The 17,230-nt window shown below is 45.2% G+C and overlaps 1 protein-coding gene across 5 annotated transcripts in view; it reads left to right on the forward strand.

The window, feature by feature from the left end:
- MYEF2 (myelin expression factor 2) overlaps positions 1-17,230 on the forward strand; it is a 222,122-nt gene that overhangs the window by 122,344 nt on the left and 82,548 nt on the right. For 4 of the 5 annotated variants that reach the window (XM_033920384.1, XM_033920386.1, XM_033920383.1 and 1 more), the window contains exons 13-14: positions 2,470-2,568; positions 8,600-8,659. In XM_033920384.1, coding sequence (XP_033776275.1) covers positions 2,470-2,568; positions 8,600-8,659 — 159 coding nt within the window. The remainder of the gene's footprint in view (positions 1-2,469; positions 2,569-8,599; positions 8,660-17,230) is intronic. The other variant, XM_033920385.1, reaches the window with a different exon arrangement.

The following is a 17,230-nucleotide window of genomic DNA, read 5'->3' on the forward strand; positions in this document are numbered from 1 at the left end:
ATGAGTGGCCACTTCCTCTTGGGCGGAAGTTCAGGCATTTTCCCCTGAAGAGATTTGTAGATCAACAACCTGATCCTCCCTTCATATTTTCACCAAATTTTACAGGATGGATGTAGCAGCACGGAAGGATGCTGTCTTTGAATCCTTTGTATTACAAGGTTCTTCTATCCTACCTGAAAGTTTGAGGACTGCTTAGATATATCCCTACGGTTCAGCAAGCCATTCCTATTACACTGTAAAAAGATTTATCATCTAATCTGGTATTTCTGAATTGCACTATGCTTAAACAGGTTCAAGGCTACTTGATAATATCTTTTCCAGTAGATAGGCATGGTATGCTGAATATTCCCCACTCCCCTCCACACCCTTCCAGCAATTATAGGATGAGCCTGTTGTCTGACTTAAGCTTCCTGGCTAGATTCACAGATAGGATTTTCCTGTCAGACTATGGGATTATGAAGAGTCTCTGTATATATTTAAAAGTGAGGAATTTTTGAGCTCCATAACTGTTTAGGCTCTTAATGTTCTTGTTTGACATGTTTCCTCCTTAGAGGCTTGTTAATGTTTTTCTTGTATTACTGTTAATGTTTTTCTTGCATTACGGTTCATTCAGTGATTGTTTTATATTTACCATATATACTTGAATATAAACCAGGATTTTTGGAGGAAAAAAAATTGGCCCAAATATGGGGGTCCTGGTTTATATTCAGGCCAGCATCCAACACACATCCGCCCCCTCCCAGATTTATTGCAGGCCTCTGCTGGGCCGCCAAGCTTCACCCTGTTCCTCCTCCATGCCCTGTCCATTTTACCTCCTTTGCCACTGGAATCCCTGGTGGTCCAGAGGTGTAGCGGGCAGGATCGAACTTTCCATGCTGCCCCGCTGCTAACCTAGTCGGTAGCCGCCGCAAGTTCCAGCTTCTGCCGCTGAGTGGTACTGAGCGCGCTTTGGTGCTGCTCCTCTGCCTGAGTGGCTTCCTGAATGGCTCCCGCAAATTCTCGCAAGAATTCACAGGAACCATTCAGGAAGCCAGTTAGTTCTGACCAGCAGCGCCAAAGCGTGCTCCCATTCGGCACCGCTCAGCGGCTGAAGCCAGAACTTGCAACGGCGACCGACCATGTTAGCAGCGGTGCAGGAGCGTGGAAAGCTCACTCCTGCCCGCTACACCTCTGGACCAGCAGGGATTCCAGCGGCAGAGGAGGTAAGAAGGAGAGGGGACAGGGTGGGAGAGTTTGGGAGGAAGGAAAGGGGGCTGGGTACAGGGCAGGGCACTTAAATATTAAGCCACCCGACTTATATTTGAGTCAGCCATTTTCCTCCTTTTTTGGGAGAAAAATGGGGGTCTCAACATATATTTGAATCGACTTATATTTAAGTATATACAGTATCTGAGCAAATCAGATACTTGGTTTCAGGGCATTCCCCAAACCCCTCCTCTTCCTGCCTCTTCCTCTAGGGCTGTTGCCAGCTTTGGTAGAAACTGAAGAGGGCAACGGAAACATGGGAGGAGGAGGAGCTGAAAAGCTATGATTGACATCTGCAGAATGCTTGTGAGCAGGTATGAACAACCCTACAGTTCAGCATACTATTCCTATCTACTGTAAAAGATATTAAGGTAAGAACTTAATCTCTTGTACCACTCCTTTTTTTTTCCCCCTACTCTGTCCTCCTTGAATAGAATATAGCTTAGTATAACTATTTCTCAGTCATGGTTCTCTGAACTATATTTTCATGATTGCCACTAAATCAAGTCAGCCTTTTCCATCACAGCTTCTAGATACAGATCCTTTTCTTAATACAGTGGACCTTGGTTTGCAAGCATAATTCGTTCCAGAAGCATGCTCGTAAACCAAAGTGCTCGTATATCAAAGCGAGTTTCCCCATACAAAGTAAGGGAAACTCGCTTGATTCGTTCCACATCCCCAAAAGACACCCCCCCACCCCTGAGGCCACTGGCGCACTTCCACCCCACACCTGCGAAACCGCATCGCCCCTTCCTGTGAACCAGCATCACACTCCCTCCCCCAAACCCTTACCACGATGGGGCACCAGCACACAGCACCAACCCACAGGACGTGCCGGTGCCTAAAGAGCCTGTCACTACTTCTGCTGGGCCATTAGAATCTGGGAGAGAGCGGGAGCCAGAAGGCCTTGAGCATGTGCAGATGCTCAAGGTCCAGCAGAATCAGCGGCAGGCTCTTTGGGCACTGGCACGTCCTGTGGGTTGGTGCTGTGTGCCGGTGCCCCATCGCGGTAAGGGTTTGGGCGGGGGGGGGGGGGAAGGCTTGCAAATCGTGTTAACACTCGGTTTGCGAGGCAAGTTTGCTCGAGTGTTTTGCTCATCTTTCGCAAACCGAGGTTTGATTGTATGTTCCTTTCAAATAATTTGTAAGGAATACTGGTAGGCAGTCAGTTTTAGGGGTTTTGTTTTTTTTTGTATTTTGTATTCAGTTTATATATTTTTGCAGAAATGTTCCGTGGTGGAATTGGAAGCAGCATGGACCGAGACTTTGGTCGGAGTGATATGGGAATGGCACGCAGTTATGGAGATTCATTTGGAGGAATGAGTAAGTAATTCGTAGCTGCTTAATGTTGTAGCCAGCATCTCATTCTGGGGATGAGGATAGTCCCAGAGGTGCTTCATGAATGAAGAGAAATGCTGAATAATTAAAAGAAAAATGGGGACCAAGCAGCAAAAAATGACCAGTGCGGTAAATGTTAAGGTTCTAGATGGCATGGGGAAGGTAAACACTGGCCTAATGTAGAGAGAGAAAAGTAAACAAAACCTGAAAACTAGAATAGTAAACATGAAATGTTCTGTTGGGGCCACCCTTTAGCCTAGGACGTTATTGTCACTTGTCAGCTCCAACAGGCTCTCTTTGAACCCATGGGAAAAATGACCCTCAAATTGCTCATGTTGGAGACTTATCTTCATTACTATAACTTTGACATCAATAATCTGAATTGCATTCTCTAGATTACTTCTTCTGTTACACTCAGTTCTTAGATTAATCGTTCACACCCTCCCCATATTTCTTCCAGAAGTTCTCTTGTGTTCCATCTGTACTAGTCTGTAAGCCTTCCTGATCGTTCCATCAAGCTGCAATTCATTTAAGCAAACGCATCCCTTCACTCCCTGAACTGTTGTGGGGGGCTCTTCTGTACAACTTTAATGCCACTTTAGATTCCTATAAGGTTTCACATCTCTCTCTAAAGTTCAATCCTGCATGCCTGCTACCAACAGGCCATTTCCATTTGGGTCTGAGTATATTGTCTTCTGCGGTTGCAGTGCCAAACAAGAATTCCCTGAGAAAATAAACGCATTTCACCTTTGGGTAAAGGTTGCTTCCTTCTCCAGCTTCTGCATCAGTTACTGGACATCTGCAAGGTCACAATGTGGACATCTTTTCAGTAAGACATCTGTAAGCTTACAGCATGGACCACACCTTTTCAGTAGACACTGCTGCTTAAACTTGTCATCTTTCTGGGTCTGCGCATTTGAGTGGACAGTTATTTGCTATTTTTCCAATTAACCAAAATCAGCTACCACTTACTCTAGTTGCCTTTATCGATTTCTGAGTTGTCAGCTGATAGACCTTTCTTTTTTTTTTTCTTTTTTTTTAATTCTTTATTCATTTTAAATACATCATCAAGTGTAACAAATTATATCAATATATCACAATATGTATCACTTGAAAATCTTACATAAATAATCATAAAATATAAAAATTATCCCCCCTCCCACCCAATCTTCTTCAAGTACAACCAATAACCTAATTCAAATAAAAACAAACTTATTAAAAACAATCAAATTTTCTCCCCCCTCCAATAAATATATATATATATCTACCAACAGGAAAATGATGTTCACTCATTGCAATAACTTTCTAATGGCCCCCAGATCTTTTTAAAATTATCATAACTACCTTTCTGCAAAGCAATTGCTTTTTCCATTTTATAAATATGACAAAGTGAATTCCACCAAAACGAATAACTAAGATTAGAATAATTTTTCCAATTACTTGTAATATGCTGTATTGCAACCCCTGTCATTATTAGTAAAAGTTTGTTATTATGGGATGAAATTTGACTTTTACTCATCATAGAAATACCAAACTAGTATCATAGGATAACGCTACATGGTTTTCTAAAAGACAATTTACTTGAGTCCATATTGAATTCCAAAAAATTTTAATATAGGGACAATAATAAAGTAAATGGTCCAATGTCCCTGCTTCCAAATTACAATGCCAGCATCTATTAGACTTAGAGCTATCTATTTTTTGTAAACGAACAGGGGTCCAAAACGCTCTATGCAATAAAAATAACCAAGTTTGTCTCATAGATGCTGACACTGTACATCTCATTCTTTAAGACCAAATTCGTGGCCATTGAGATGCAGAAATTTGCTGCTTGATCTCAATGCTCCAAAACTGATAGACCTTTCTGTGGCAACCCTCAGCTCTGCATTCGTCAACACATAAGCTTGTGTCTCCCTCACTATCTCTTTTTGTTTTACTATGGTACCGATCTGGAGAAGGAGATGGTGTACATTGCTTGCATTTCTCTGAACGCTTTGAAGAAATGTGTTTTGATTTTCAAGAACGCTTGCTCAATTGAGATCGTCAAGGAGAAGAAAAATGGTGTCTCAACAAACTGGAACGATAACTGGAGGCACGATGCTTCGATGCATGTCTGGACGATTACTGGTGCTGAGAACCAGGAGAATACATCAATGATACAGTGCTGGTACCAGCATCCCTGGTGGTGTTATATTCAGGCTGGGCCAGTACCGGCGGAGTCGGTGTCGGGTTAAATATTTTAAATAGATCCCCATACTCCGCTTGAAAGAAAGCGTTGAACTGCTCTCTTAAAGATGGCATTGGTACCTGTGGCTTCGATGCCAGTACCATTGGTGCCGCGACTCGTTCCGAAGAGGATGACTGATGCCGATGCACCTCTGGATTTGAAAACGAGTTGCATAAGGGGTTTTCACTTAGCTGGCATGACTAGACTCAATGCCTTAGTAGTCTGTGACCACCACCTGGGAAGCTGGTGATTTCTTCTCTGATTTAAGAGAAGGAGCAAGAGGCTGCGACTTCTGGGTTGATGCCGGTATGTCTGAGGATGTCGGTGTCTTCTATGCCGATGACTTGGATGTTGATGGATGCGAAAATTCCTCTTCCATGCTTGCACTGAATAATTGCTGCTGTTGAAGAAGGCGGCTTTTTATGGTGTTTCTTAAGAGTAGAACAACGCGCACAAGTGTTAATGCGATGCTCTGGCCCGAGGCACTGGATGCATCAGCTGTGAGAGTCGGTGATGGAAATTGTCCTCTGACACCTGCCGCACTTCTTAGACCCGTTAATGGACGGGACATTGAAGGAAAAACCGCCTCAGCCAAATCAAAAGCGAAAGGCTGAGGTGAGGACGGAGGTCCCGGTGTCAAAGTGCCCGAAGGTGAAAAACAAAAAAATATTTTTTTTTCTTTACTGACCAAAGCATGTATAAAAAGAAATAAAAGAAGAAACAAAGTAGTGTTAAATGAATATGCAAGCGGGAAGGCAAGCCAAAAAATAAGAATGTTAAAAAACGTGACTTAGTTCAGTGGAAAACGGAGGAGCAGCGCACCAACGTCGGGTGGGAAGGCACTCGCGCATGAGTGGTGCAGTCAGTTGTGAACTTTCTAAAGTTCTAAAATGCTGGTGCACTTTTGCAGCTGTCCATAGCGGGGCTCATGGATGACGTCACCCACATGTGAGAATATGCTGCCGCCTTGTCGTGGGATAACTGATTGTGCAGTCCCAAGATCGTAAAGCGAAGGAAACGCTGATGGGAGGTGTAAATTGGAACATGCAGGTAGGCCTCCATCAGATCGAGAGAAGTCAGGAATTCCCCCGGCTGAACTACCACAATGACAAATCTCAGGGTCTCCATTACAAAAAGATGGAACGCATAGCACCCTGTTACTCCCTTCAGATCCAAAATGGGCTAAAAAGACCTCTCTTTCTTGGGCACCACAAAGTAAATGGAATACCTGCCTGTGCAAAACTCCTGAGGAGACACTGGAACAACCGCTTTGAAGTAGAGCAGAATCTGCATCTGCTGAAAAGCCCACTTCTTCCAAGCTGCAGCCAGAGTGGAAAGGTCCACAATGAGTCACTGGGCTGGGTGGGTAGTGGAGGGACCACCGGAGGAGTCACGGACACTTCCAAAAGAACTGTATATGCTGAAATAAACGGCCCCGGGAAGATCCGGAAGTCTGAAAAAGGGCTGCCCCTGTCCCAGGGCAGTAAAGGCGAAAATTACCTGAGCAACACCCACCGCCCCATACCCGTGACCACCATCTCCTGCATCATCCATACAAGCCTCAGTACTGCAATATTTAACTTATTCCTTCCTTGAAATATGATTTTACCTAGCACAGGCACAGCTCAGAGAGACAGAAAAATAAGCTAATAACTACACGGAGCCTGTTTTCTTTATCTTAATAATTACACTTAGAGCAGGGGTGCACGTTCTGTCTTTCAGGGCTGCAAACAGGTAAATCTTTTAGGGTATCCCTAATGGACATACAGGAGAAAGAACTGCATACTCAACCGGGTTCTTAGCTCCGGACTATGGAGCAAAGAAAGAAAGACTCCCCTCCCCCCCCGGTCATCCACACAAGCCTCGAATTGTTTTATACTGAACTTATTTTCTTAAAGTATAAAAAGAAACAATATTCTGTACAATTGTCATTTTATAAGTCAAAGTTCTGCTGCTGAACTAGAGAAAGAGATGTTTAGCTGGCAGGGCTTTGTTTATAAATTTTTCTCAACACAACTAATATACTACTTTATCCGAAAGCATTAAAATAAATAGAAATTTTTCTTCTACCTTTGTTGTCTGGTTTCTGCTTTCCTCATCTTCTTGAGAGCAAAGCAAAACAAAAGAACCAACAAAACCTGCAGTAAAAACACACAAGGCAAACAAAAACAATACCGCAGGAAAAGGTACAGGAATTTATTGAAATAAAAACAAAAAAATCTATAATCAAATACAAAGACTTCATGAAAATATCCAAACAACTTGTCCTAATATTCCTGTGGACTGGAACCGACACGGCCCATGTTTCGAAGAAACACTCCTTCCTCAGGGGTCCCTAGTTTTGGTGCACAGAGTATCAGAAAACCAAAGTGGATAAGATAAACCAAGCTCAGTAATGAACAGGCGAGAGAATTCTCCTGTATGAAGCATAGCACTTTGAGCTACAGAGTGCAACGCTTCATACAAGAGAGTTCTCACGCCTGTTCATTACCGAGTTTGGTTTATCTTATCCACTTTGGTTTTCTGATACTCTGTGTACCAACACTAGGGACCCCTGAGGAAGGAGTGTTTCTTCGAAACACCGTCCGTGTCGGGTCCAGTCCACAGGAATATTAGGACCAGTTTTGATATTTTTCATGAAGTTTTTGTATTGGATTTTTTGTTTTTGTTATTTCAATAAATTCCTGTACCCTATACATTTTCCTGCAGTATTATTTTTGTTTTCCTGATCTTCTCCTCATTCAATTCCTTCCATCCACTAGCTGCCTTCTCTCTGCCTCTTCCATTTACTCTGTTACTATGCCTCTCCCTCCACCCCCCCCCCCCAATTGGTCTGGCACCCATCTTCTTCCCTCCGCTCCCCCCATAGCCTGGCATCTCTGTCTTCCATTCCAGTGTCGTCTCCCCAGTCTCTGTTCCCCATTTCCCTTCAGCGTCTTCTCCCCCACTTCCCTTCAGCATCTTCTCCCCCACTTCCCTTCAGCATCTTCTCCCCCACTTCCCTTCAGCATCTTCTCCCACACTTCCCTTCAGCGTCTGTTCCTATCCACCGCCTTTCAGCACCCCTTGTGTGGTCCGAGCATCTCCTTCCCTCTTACCTCGTGGCGCATTTTACTTTACAGTGTAATTTGTTCAAGCCACCAGAGCCTGCCTGAAGTTGTGTGCGTCTGCCGGTGGAAGCTTCTCCTCTGATACAACTTCCAGTTGTGTCAGAGGAGAAACTTCCGCCCGCAGACGCATGTGACTTCAGGTAGGCTTGGCCTGCTTGAACAAATTACATTGTAAAGTAAAACGCGCCACGAAGGTAAGGGGGAGTGCGGGAGGGAGGGAGATAGATGGGGCCTGTAAGGAGGGGGCCGCGCCCAATCAGTGACTGCTTCCATTCCCTCCCTTAACTGCAGAGACAAGGCCATTCACTACTCTATGGGGCGGTGGATGGCCTTCTCCCCTTACCCGCAGTGAGCACCTTCTCCACCCCCCCCCCCCACTGTTTCGACAGGTTACCTGTGGGTAGCAGCCACCGTGTCATTCTCTATCTTGTATATATCTAATACTAAGAACATCTATTAAAAGTTAATGTCTATCAGGCTGCCTAACTTACTTGATTTGAATTTGAGTGAATCTGTCCATTGTTTTGACATGCTTGCCCCTAGGCCTACTTCCTCTGTTGCCACTGTACTAATCATTACCTTATGCATTGCAACGTTGCCTGCTAGTGAATATGAAAATTTCTAATAAAATAACTTCATTATGTCTTTTTTTGTGTGTGTGTTGTTTTTTTTTTTTTAGGTAGTGCTATGGTTGGGGCATTTGGAGGAATGGGAGCTTCAGGACTAGGAGCTGGAATGAGTACGTTTTAGTTTCTCTTCAGTAGATCTAATCAATGCTACCATAAGTGTCTAAATTATGTTGTAATATACTTAATGTAAAAAAAGGTTTGTTGTATTTGTGGTTGGAAGGACAATTTTTGCTGATAGCTATGTGCCTCAAATTTTCTGTCCAAGCGTAAGGTTTATTCTCAAAGGACAAGCAGGACTTAGATTCTTAAGTATGGATGACATCCCCGACGGAGCCCTTGTGCAGACACTAACCAGCATTCATATTTCTTTAAGAAGCCTTTGGTATGGCGGATAGCACATAGAGGAAAAAGAAAGGGAGGTAGTTACAGGGGCAGATATTTTTGCCACTGCCTCTGGGATTGATGGATCATCATATGCAGGGAGAGGGGTCGCAGAGAGATACGAATGAACAGAACAGCATACTGTCTCCCATGACCTCTGAGATCTTATTGAGACCTGACATAAGGCAGCCCCCACTGAATCCAACTTCTGGAGATCTATCCGTGCCAGAGGAGAAGCATCCCCAACTGTTGACGACAGACACCCCCCAAGGCAGAGAGTGTGACAAAATGGGAGGTGGAGAAATGTCCCTTAAACTTGTCAGCAGTTTAGCTTTTGCCTCTGAGAGGGAAATGAAGGTGTTAAGAATTTAATCTGCAACAGTTCTGCATTGGTTTTCTTGGTTCTTCACCTGGATGGCAATTGAATCACTGGGTAGGATATTGTCTAAAAAATTGTAGCTTATAACTCTCAACTTAATACTAATAGTAAAGTTCTTAACAAGAGGAGTTAAAATCTGTTTCTGGAAGGGTGTCCTCTTGAAACTAATGTTGAGTCAAGAGTACATTATAATGTGGCTCTGATGAAGGATAATGTGCTACTTCATAATTGTAAAATATAGAATATGGGATGAGTGCTAAAAACATATTTGATAAATTTTCTAAAAGTTCATAGAATATCACCTAGATAGAAAAGAAAATACTGTATCTTCTAGAAATATTGTACATTCCAGAATCTTCTCTTCTTCAGATTCTTAGAACATATTATCTTCCTATGAAGACTTAAGCAGAGAAAATGTTCTGGTCTTTCAGCTAATTCATTGGATCTAGTTTTGGATTTAAAAAAAGGGCTTTTGACAACATTCCTTGAGATGTCATTTGCAGTTCTTACTGTTCTGCTACATTGATTTCAAACACTGATGATTATTTCAGACTGTAATGAATTTTTTTTCAGTGTAAGGATTTTGATTTCTGTGACCTTAAAAGTGTGTTTTTCCTGATGTTTTCCTGCTTTACTCAGAAAAATTTCTGCTCACACATCCAAGAATGTTCCAGAAAGGTGCCACACTTTAAATTCAATTTCTGTTTAAATAGAAATATAGAAATGTATTAAGTGTAAGGACCCAAAATGTGGGTTTTTAAAAATTCTCTCTCCCCCTTTTTTGATGACAAAATGCCTTCTGGAATATCTACACCTTTATCTCTCAAGTCTAGAAGTAGTTTGTGGCTGCAATTCTCTAGGTTTAAAAGTGCTACAATTCAATTTAGTTAAGTGATTTATAAGTACTCCTTGTTATTTCTTTAGCCCTCTCCAACAGAAGACTTTAATTTGAGATGCAGTATTCCCTCTAAGGTGTGCAGCTGCACACCTTTTAGGAGGAGGCCGCGCAACCGTTCAGTCCCACTGCACAGCTGGTGAGGTCGGGACCAACACCTGCTGCTGCTTTCCTGAAGCAGCAGCAGCAAACTGAAAGAGACCGGCAGCGGGACCTTCCCATATATTTCTGCAGCTGCCATCCTGCCCCCTCTGTCACTTTTTCCAGAGCAGAGCCAACAGCCTCGGATATGTATGGGAAGGTCCCACAGCTGGTTTGTTTCCACTGCTGTGACTGCTAAGGAGCAGATGCTGGTAGATGTGGGTTGGGTGGAAGAGAGAGAGAGGAGGTAGATACTGGTGGATATGGGGTGAGACAGATGCTGGTTGAGGGGAAAGAATGGGCAGAAGCTGGTGGATGTGGGTGGGTGTGGGAGGGGGCAAAATACTGGTGGAAAAGAGGTGGGGCAGATCGTAGAAAAGGAATGGGTGGGTGTAAACACTGGTGGAAGTGGGGTGAGAGGAGGGGGTAAGAATGGTGGAAATGGTTTGGGGTGGGGGAGATGAGGCAGATTTTGTATAGGCGTGGGGAGAGAGAGGGCAGATGTTGAGAGTTAGGTACAGAGAGGAGGGAGATGATTAGGTTTACCATATGGCTCCACAAAATGGAGGATGCATTAAGATATCCAAGTTTTATCCCAGGACAAGCAGGCAGCATATTCTTGACTGATGGGTGACGGCACCGACGGAGCCCCGGTACGGACAATTTTAGAGTGATTGCACTCTAAGAACTTTAGAAAGTTCTAGCTAGGCCGCACCGCGCGTGCGCGAGTGCCTTCCCGCCCGACAGAGGCGCGCGGTCCCCAGTTTTCTTAATTCCGCGGAGCTAAGAAGACGCGTGTTTCCAACGGCTGTTGGAAGTTTTTTTCTATTTCACTTGCCTTCCCGCTCGCGCGTATTTTTTTCTTCATTTTTTCTTTCTTTCTTTATTTTTTACCTTTTGTGTAAAAAAAAAAAAAAAAAAATTTATTATTTTTCATTTTTTTTTGTCGAATCTGACCCGGCGGGGCCTGTTGGCACCATCGAAGCCTCGGGCTTCGATTTTGCTACAGCAGTATTTCCCTTCATGCCCCCGTCACCGGGTTTCAAAAAGTGTCAGCGGTGTGCACGCCCTATCTCCCTTTCCGACCCACACAAGTGGTGCCTCCAGTGTCTGGGTCCGGACCATAGGGCTGAAACCTGCACCCGCTGTAGTTCTTTACAAAAAAGAACTTTAAAAAATCGACAAATTCAGCAGCGGATCCTTTTCGGTACCGCTATGGAAGTTACACCGGTATCGACATCGATGACTTCCTCCAAATCGACTCCGACTACCTCGGCACCGCCAGATCCATCGTCGGTGTCGACTCCTGTAGGTAAGCCGGCTAAGAAGCCTTCCCCTACTGTTCTAGGCCCGCCAGTCGAACATGCAGTGAGCCAAGTCCTGCAGACTGAGCGCCGGCCCCGTAAACGCTCCGCTCCCATTGAAGTCTCGGCCTCATCATCGGCATCGACTTCACCCGAGCGTCGAGCGGTACCGAGCAAGAAAAAACCGGTACCGGTGCCATCGGGACCAACGTTGGATGAGCGCATTGCCTCTATCCTCCAGGTCCAGCTTAAGCAACAACTCCAACAGTTGCTCCCGGCTCTACTGTCTCCGAACCTTCCAGTGTCGGTACCGACTGAGCCTTCGGTGCCGTCTGTCGAACAGCCTCTGTTATTGACATCGACTGTTTCGGCACTGCAAAAATCTTTGTCCATGCCTGTTCTGTCAGCAGAACCAAAACGGCGTGCTACTCCTACGGTGTCGGAACCGGTACTGTTCTCTGAACCCCGTACCGTACTACATTCCCCAGGTACCGTCTCCACTCGGTCTGGTAAATCGGTACGCAAGACTAAACATGCTGATACATCGACTCCACTTTCCCAGGGCCGTTTACAATCGGTACGGGACCCTGACTTGTGGGACGATTCAGATGATCCCCTCGGTACCGAGGAGGATTACACATCTGATGAGGAGGAACCATCGGTGCAGGATACTACTGCTAAGCCAGAGCACTCCTCCTTCACAAAATTTTTAAAGGAGATGTCAGACACCCTGTCTATTCCTTTAGAGTCTGACTCTAAAAAATCCAAGGCATTTTTGGATGCCTTGGATTTTGACCAACCTCCTAAAGAGTTTTTAAAGTTACCCCTCCATGACATCTTGAGGGAAACTTTTTATAAGAATCTTGAAACTCCTTTGACAATCCCAGGAGCCCCAATAAAACTAGAATCTCTATATAAGGTGATTCCAATCCCTGGATTTGACAAACCCCAACTTCCCCATGAATCCCTGTTGGTAGAGTCAACCCTAAAGAAGACTGCAGGAGCCAGTATGTATGCCTCTGTCCCTCCTGGTAGGGAAGGAAAGGCCATGGACAAATTTGGAAAGCGTCTTTACCAAAATGCCATGCTGGCCAACCGTTCAAGTAATTACGCTTTCCACTTCTCGTTTTACCTGAAGCATCTCATTCAACAGGTAATCTCTTTTCAAAAGTATATTCCGGACCGTAAACTTCCTGCTTTTCAGCAATGTGCCTCTAGTCTTCTGCAACTCAGGAAGTTTATGGTCCGTTCTATTTATGATACTTTTGAACTGACGTCTCGAGCTACTGCTATCTCTGTAGCAATGAGAAGGTTGGCATGGCTACGGACCTCAGAACTGGACGTAAACCATCAGGACCGGCTTGCCAATGCGCCTTGCCTGGGGGATGAGCTGTTTGGGGAGTCCATGGATACCACCACACAAAAGCTCTCCGCCCATGAAACTAGGTGGGACACCTTGTTGAAAATCAAGAAGAAACCTCCTCCTCCTCGTCCATTCAGGCAACAATCTTCATATCAAAGGAGGTTTTCTGCTCGACCGGCTCAGCCTCATCCTCCTCAACCTCGCAGGCAGCGTCAGCAGCAGCAACAGGCTCATCAACAACAGCAGCCTACTGTCAAACCGGCTACTCAACCTAAGTCGACACAGCCCTTTTGACTCCTTTCTCCAGGACATTGCCAGTCTTCCTCCCTCATGTCCTCTACCTCAGCCCATAGGAGGTCGACTACAAGTTTTTCTATCTCGATGGGAAGCAATCACCTCCGACCAGTGGGTACTTGCTATCATCGCCCACGGCTACTCCCTAAATTTTCAGACTCCTCCACCTCTAAGTCTGCCAAAAGAGTCTGCTTCCAACAAGGCTCAATCCCTCCTCCTCGCTCAGGAGGTTCACTCCCTCCTTCTTCTCAATGCCATCGAACCAGTCCCTCTGGACCAGCAAGGCCTGGGATTTTACTCCCGGTACTTCCTTGTACCCAAAAAGACCGGAGATCTCAGACCAATATTAGATCTCAGGGATCTCAACAAATGTCTGGTCAAGGAGAAGTTCAAGATGTTATCTCTTGCCACCCTATACCCTCTTCTTTCTCAGGAAGACTGGCTATGTTCCCTCGATCTCAAGGAGGCGTATACTCACATTCCAATTCATCTGATGTCCAGACAATATCTTCGCTTTCTTGTCAATCAACATCATTACCAATACAAGGTGCTACCCTTCGGCCTAGCCTCCTCGCCAAGGGTATTCACCAAATGTCTGATTGTGGTCGCAGCTTATCTCCGCTCCCACAACTTTCAAGTCTTTCCTTACCTGGACGACTGGCTCATCAAGGCTCCTTCTCCTCAGTCCGTTCACAAAGCCACGGATCAGACCATTTGCTTCCTTCGACTGTTGGGGTTCGAAATCAATCTACCCAAGTCGCACCTCATTCCAACTCAGCGACTTCAATTCATTAGAGCTATTCTGGATACTATTCAGATGAGGGCTTTTCTTCCTCCAAACCGCCTTCACACCATCCTTCATCTCTGTCAGCAGGTGTTCCAGCAACCTTCCATCTCTGCGAATCACATGATGGTGCTCTTGGGACACATGGCCTCCACAGTACATGTCACTCCCTTCGCACGTCTCCACCTGCGTACTCCTCAATGGACCCTAGCGACTCAGTGGTCACAAGCGACGGATCCTTGTTCGCAACACATATCTGTGACCTCGTCTCTTCGACAGTCGCTTCTTTGGTGGTTGAAATCATCAAATCTATCCAGAGGTCTACTGTTCCATCTACCTCCTCATCAACTGGTCATCACCACGGATTCCTCCCCCTATGCATGGGGAGCTCACTTGAACGAGTTCCAAACTCAGGGATTTTGGACCACCCAGGAAAGGAAACACCACATCAATTTCCTGGAACTCAGAGCGATGTTTTACGCCCTCAAAGCTTTCCAACATCTCCTTTTTCCTCAAGTTCTTCTCATTTGCACAGACAACCAAGTTGCAATGTACTACATCAACAAACAGGGAGGGACGGGATCCCGTCCCTTATGTCAGGAAGCTCAAAGGATTTGGACCTGGGCGACTGCTCGGCACTTATTCCTGAAGGCAGTCTACATCCAGGGGGAACAGAATTGCTTAGCAGACAATCTCAGCAGAATCCTTCAACCTCACGAATGGACTCGCGACCCTTCGACTCTCCAGTCCATTTTCTCTCAATGGGGCACTCCTCAAGTGGATCTGTTTGCAGCTCCCCACAACCATCAACTGCCCCTGTTTTGCTCCAGACTTTACTCTCCTCACCGTCTGGAACCCGATGCATTTCTCCTAGATTGGACCAATCTCTTCCTTTATGCATTCCCTCCTCTTCCGCTCATGCTGCGCACTTTATTCAAGCTCAAGAGGGAACAAGCCACCATGATTCTCATCGCTCCACGGTGGCCCAGACAGCATTGGTTTTCCCTTCTACTTCAACTCAGTTCCAGGGAACCCATACCTCTTCCTCTGTTTCCTTCACTACTTACTCAGCATCAGCAAACACTGCTTCATCCCAACTTACAGTCTCTGCACCTGACAGCTTGGTATCTCTCGGGCTGACTCCGGCTCATGCTCTCCTGTCTCAGCCTGTCCGTTCTATTATTGATGCCTCCAGGAAACCGTCTACTCTTCAATGTTACCAACAGAAGTGGTCTCGCTTTTCTTCCTGGTGCCTGTTACATCACCATAATCCCATATCTACAGCAGTGGGACTGGTGTTGGACTATTTATTGTCCTTATCTGACTCTGGTCTTAAATCCTCTTCGATAAGGGTCCACCTTAGTGCCATTGCAGCTTTTCATGAGCCGATTCATGGAAAACCCCTCTCAGCTCATCCCTTAGTTTCAAGGTTCATGAAGGGCCTTTTCAATGTGAAACCACCTCTTAAAGCCCCTCCTGTTGTATGGGATCTGAATGTGGTTCTTTCTGCGTTGATGAAGCCTCCTTTCGAGCCGTTGGCCTCAACGCATTTTAAATTTCTAACTTGGAAAGTGGTCTTTCTAATAGCTCTCACTTCTGCCAGGAGGGTCAGTGAGCTCCATGCTCTGGTGGCGGATCCACCTTTCACTGTTTTTCACCATGATAAGGTCGTCCTCCGCACACATCCCAAATTCCTCCCTAAGGTTGTGTCTGAATTTCATCTTAACCAATCCATCGTTCTACCTGTTTTTTTCCCAAAGCCTCATTCTACTCCAGGTGAACAGGCTTTGCATACCTTGGATTGTAAACGTGCTCTGGCTTACTATCTTGATCGCACCAAACCTCACAGATCGTCTCCTCAACTATTTTTGTCTTTTGATCCTAACAAGTTGGGTCATCCTGTATCTAAACGCACTCTATCTAATTGGATTGCTGCTTGCGTTTCTTTTTGTTATGCTCAGTCTGGCCTGACACTGGAAGGTTCTGTCACGGGCCACAAAATTAGAGCTATGGCAGCGTCTGTAGCTTTCCTCCGTTCCACTCCTATTGAGGAAATCTGCAAGGCTGCTACTTGGTCCTCAGTTCATACTTTTACATCTCATTATTGTCTGGATGCATTCTCCAGACGGGATGGACACTTCGGCCAATCTGTTTTGCAAAATTTATTTTCATAATGGCCAACCTTCCCTCCATCCCTCTTTTTTGTTAGCTTGGAGGTCACCCATCAGTCAAGAATATGCTGCCTGCTTGTCCTGGGATAAAGCACAGTTACTTACCGTAACAGGTGTTATCCAGGGACAGCAGGCAGATATTCTTGCGTCCCTCCCACCTCCCCGGGTTGGCTTCTTAGCTGGCTTATCCTAACTGGGGACCGCGCGCCTCTGTCGGGCGGGAAGGCACTCGCGCACGCGCGGTGCGGCCTAGCTAGAACTTTCTAAAGTTCTTAGAGTGCAATCACTCTAAAATTGTCCGTACCGGGGCTCCGTCGGTGCCGTCACCCATCAGTCAAGAATATCTGCCTGCTGTCCCTGGATAACACCTGTTACGGTAAGTAACTGTGCTTTACTTTCACCATATGGTTCCAGAAAAAGGAGGATGGATTGAGATATTTGGCTTTTACTTCCATGAGAGCAAAGTAAAGTCCTGGTGTCTCAATCCCTCCTTGTCTAGAGCTGTATGGTAACCCTAGAGATAATGGAATGGAGGGAAGTGAAAGGGGAGATGGATGGAAGGTGAGGGGGAGAAAGAGGGCAGACATTATATGGGAGGGGAGAGATAATAAAGAAAAGGGAAATTTATGGAAAGGGAGTTTGTAACAATTTTTATTCTTGTGGAAACCGCCTAGATGTAATGAACTTGAAACTTAGGGGAGATATTAGATAGAAAGGAGGAAGACAGAAGCCTGGATGGAAGAGAGGCGAGATGATGGAAGGGAGGACTGAAAGGGGATAGATGGGGAAGACTGCATGGAAAGGGGGAAGAGACAGAGAAGGATTGCACAAAAAGAGATATGACGCTTGCAGATCATTCAAAATGCATCCATTAAACTTATAATGAAAGCCAAAAAATTTGATCACGTTTCATCTCTTAAAGCCCATTGGCTTCTTGTCGCTCACCGAATAACTTTTAAAATATGTTTG

This window comes from Geotrypetes seraphini, chromosome 14 (genome assembly GCF_902459505.1).
Source record: "Geotrypetes seraphini chromosome 14, aGeoSer1.1, whole genome shotgun sequence".
Classification (NCBI taxonomy): Eukaryota; Metazoa; Chordata; class Amphibia; order Gymnophiona; family Dermophiidae; genus Geotrypetes; species Geotrypetes seraphini.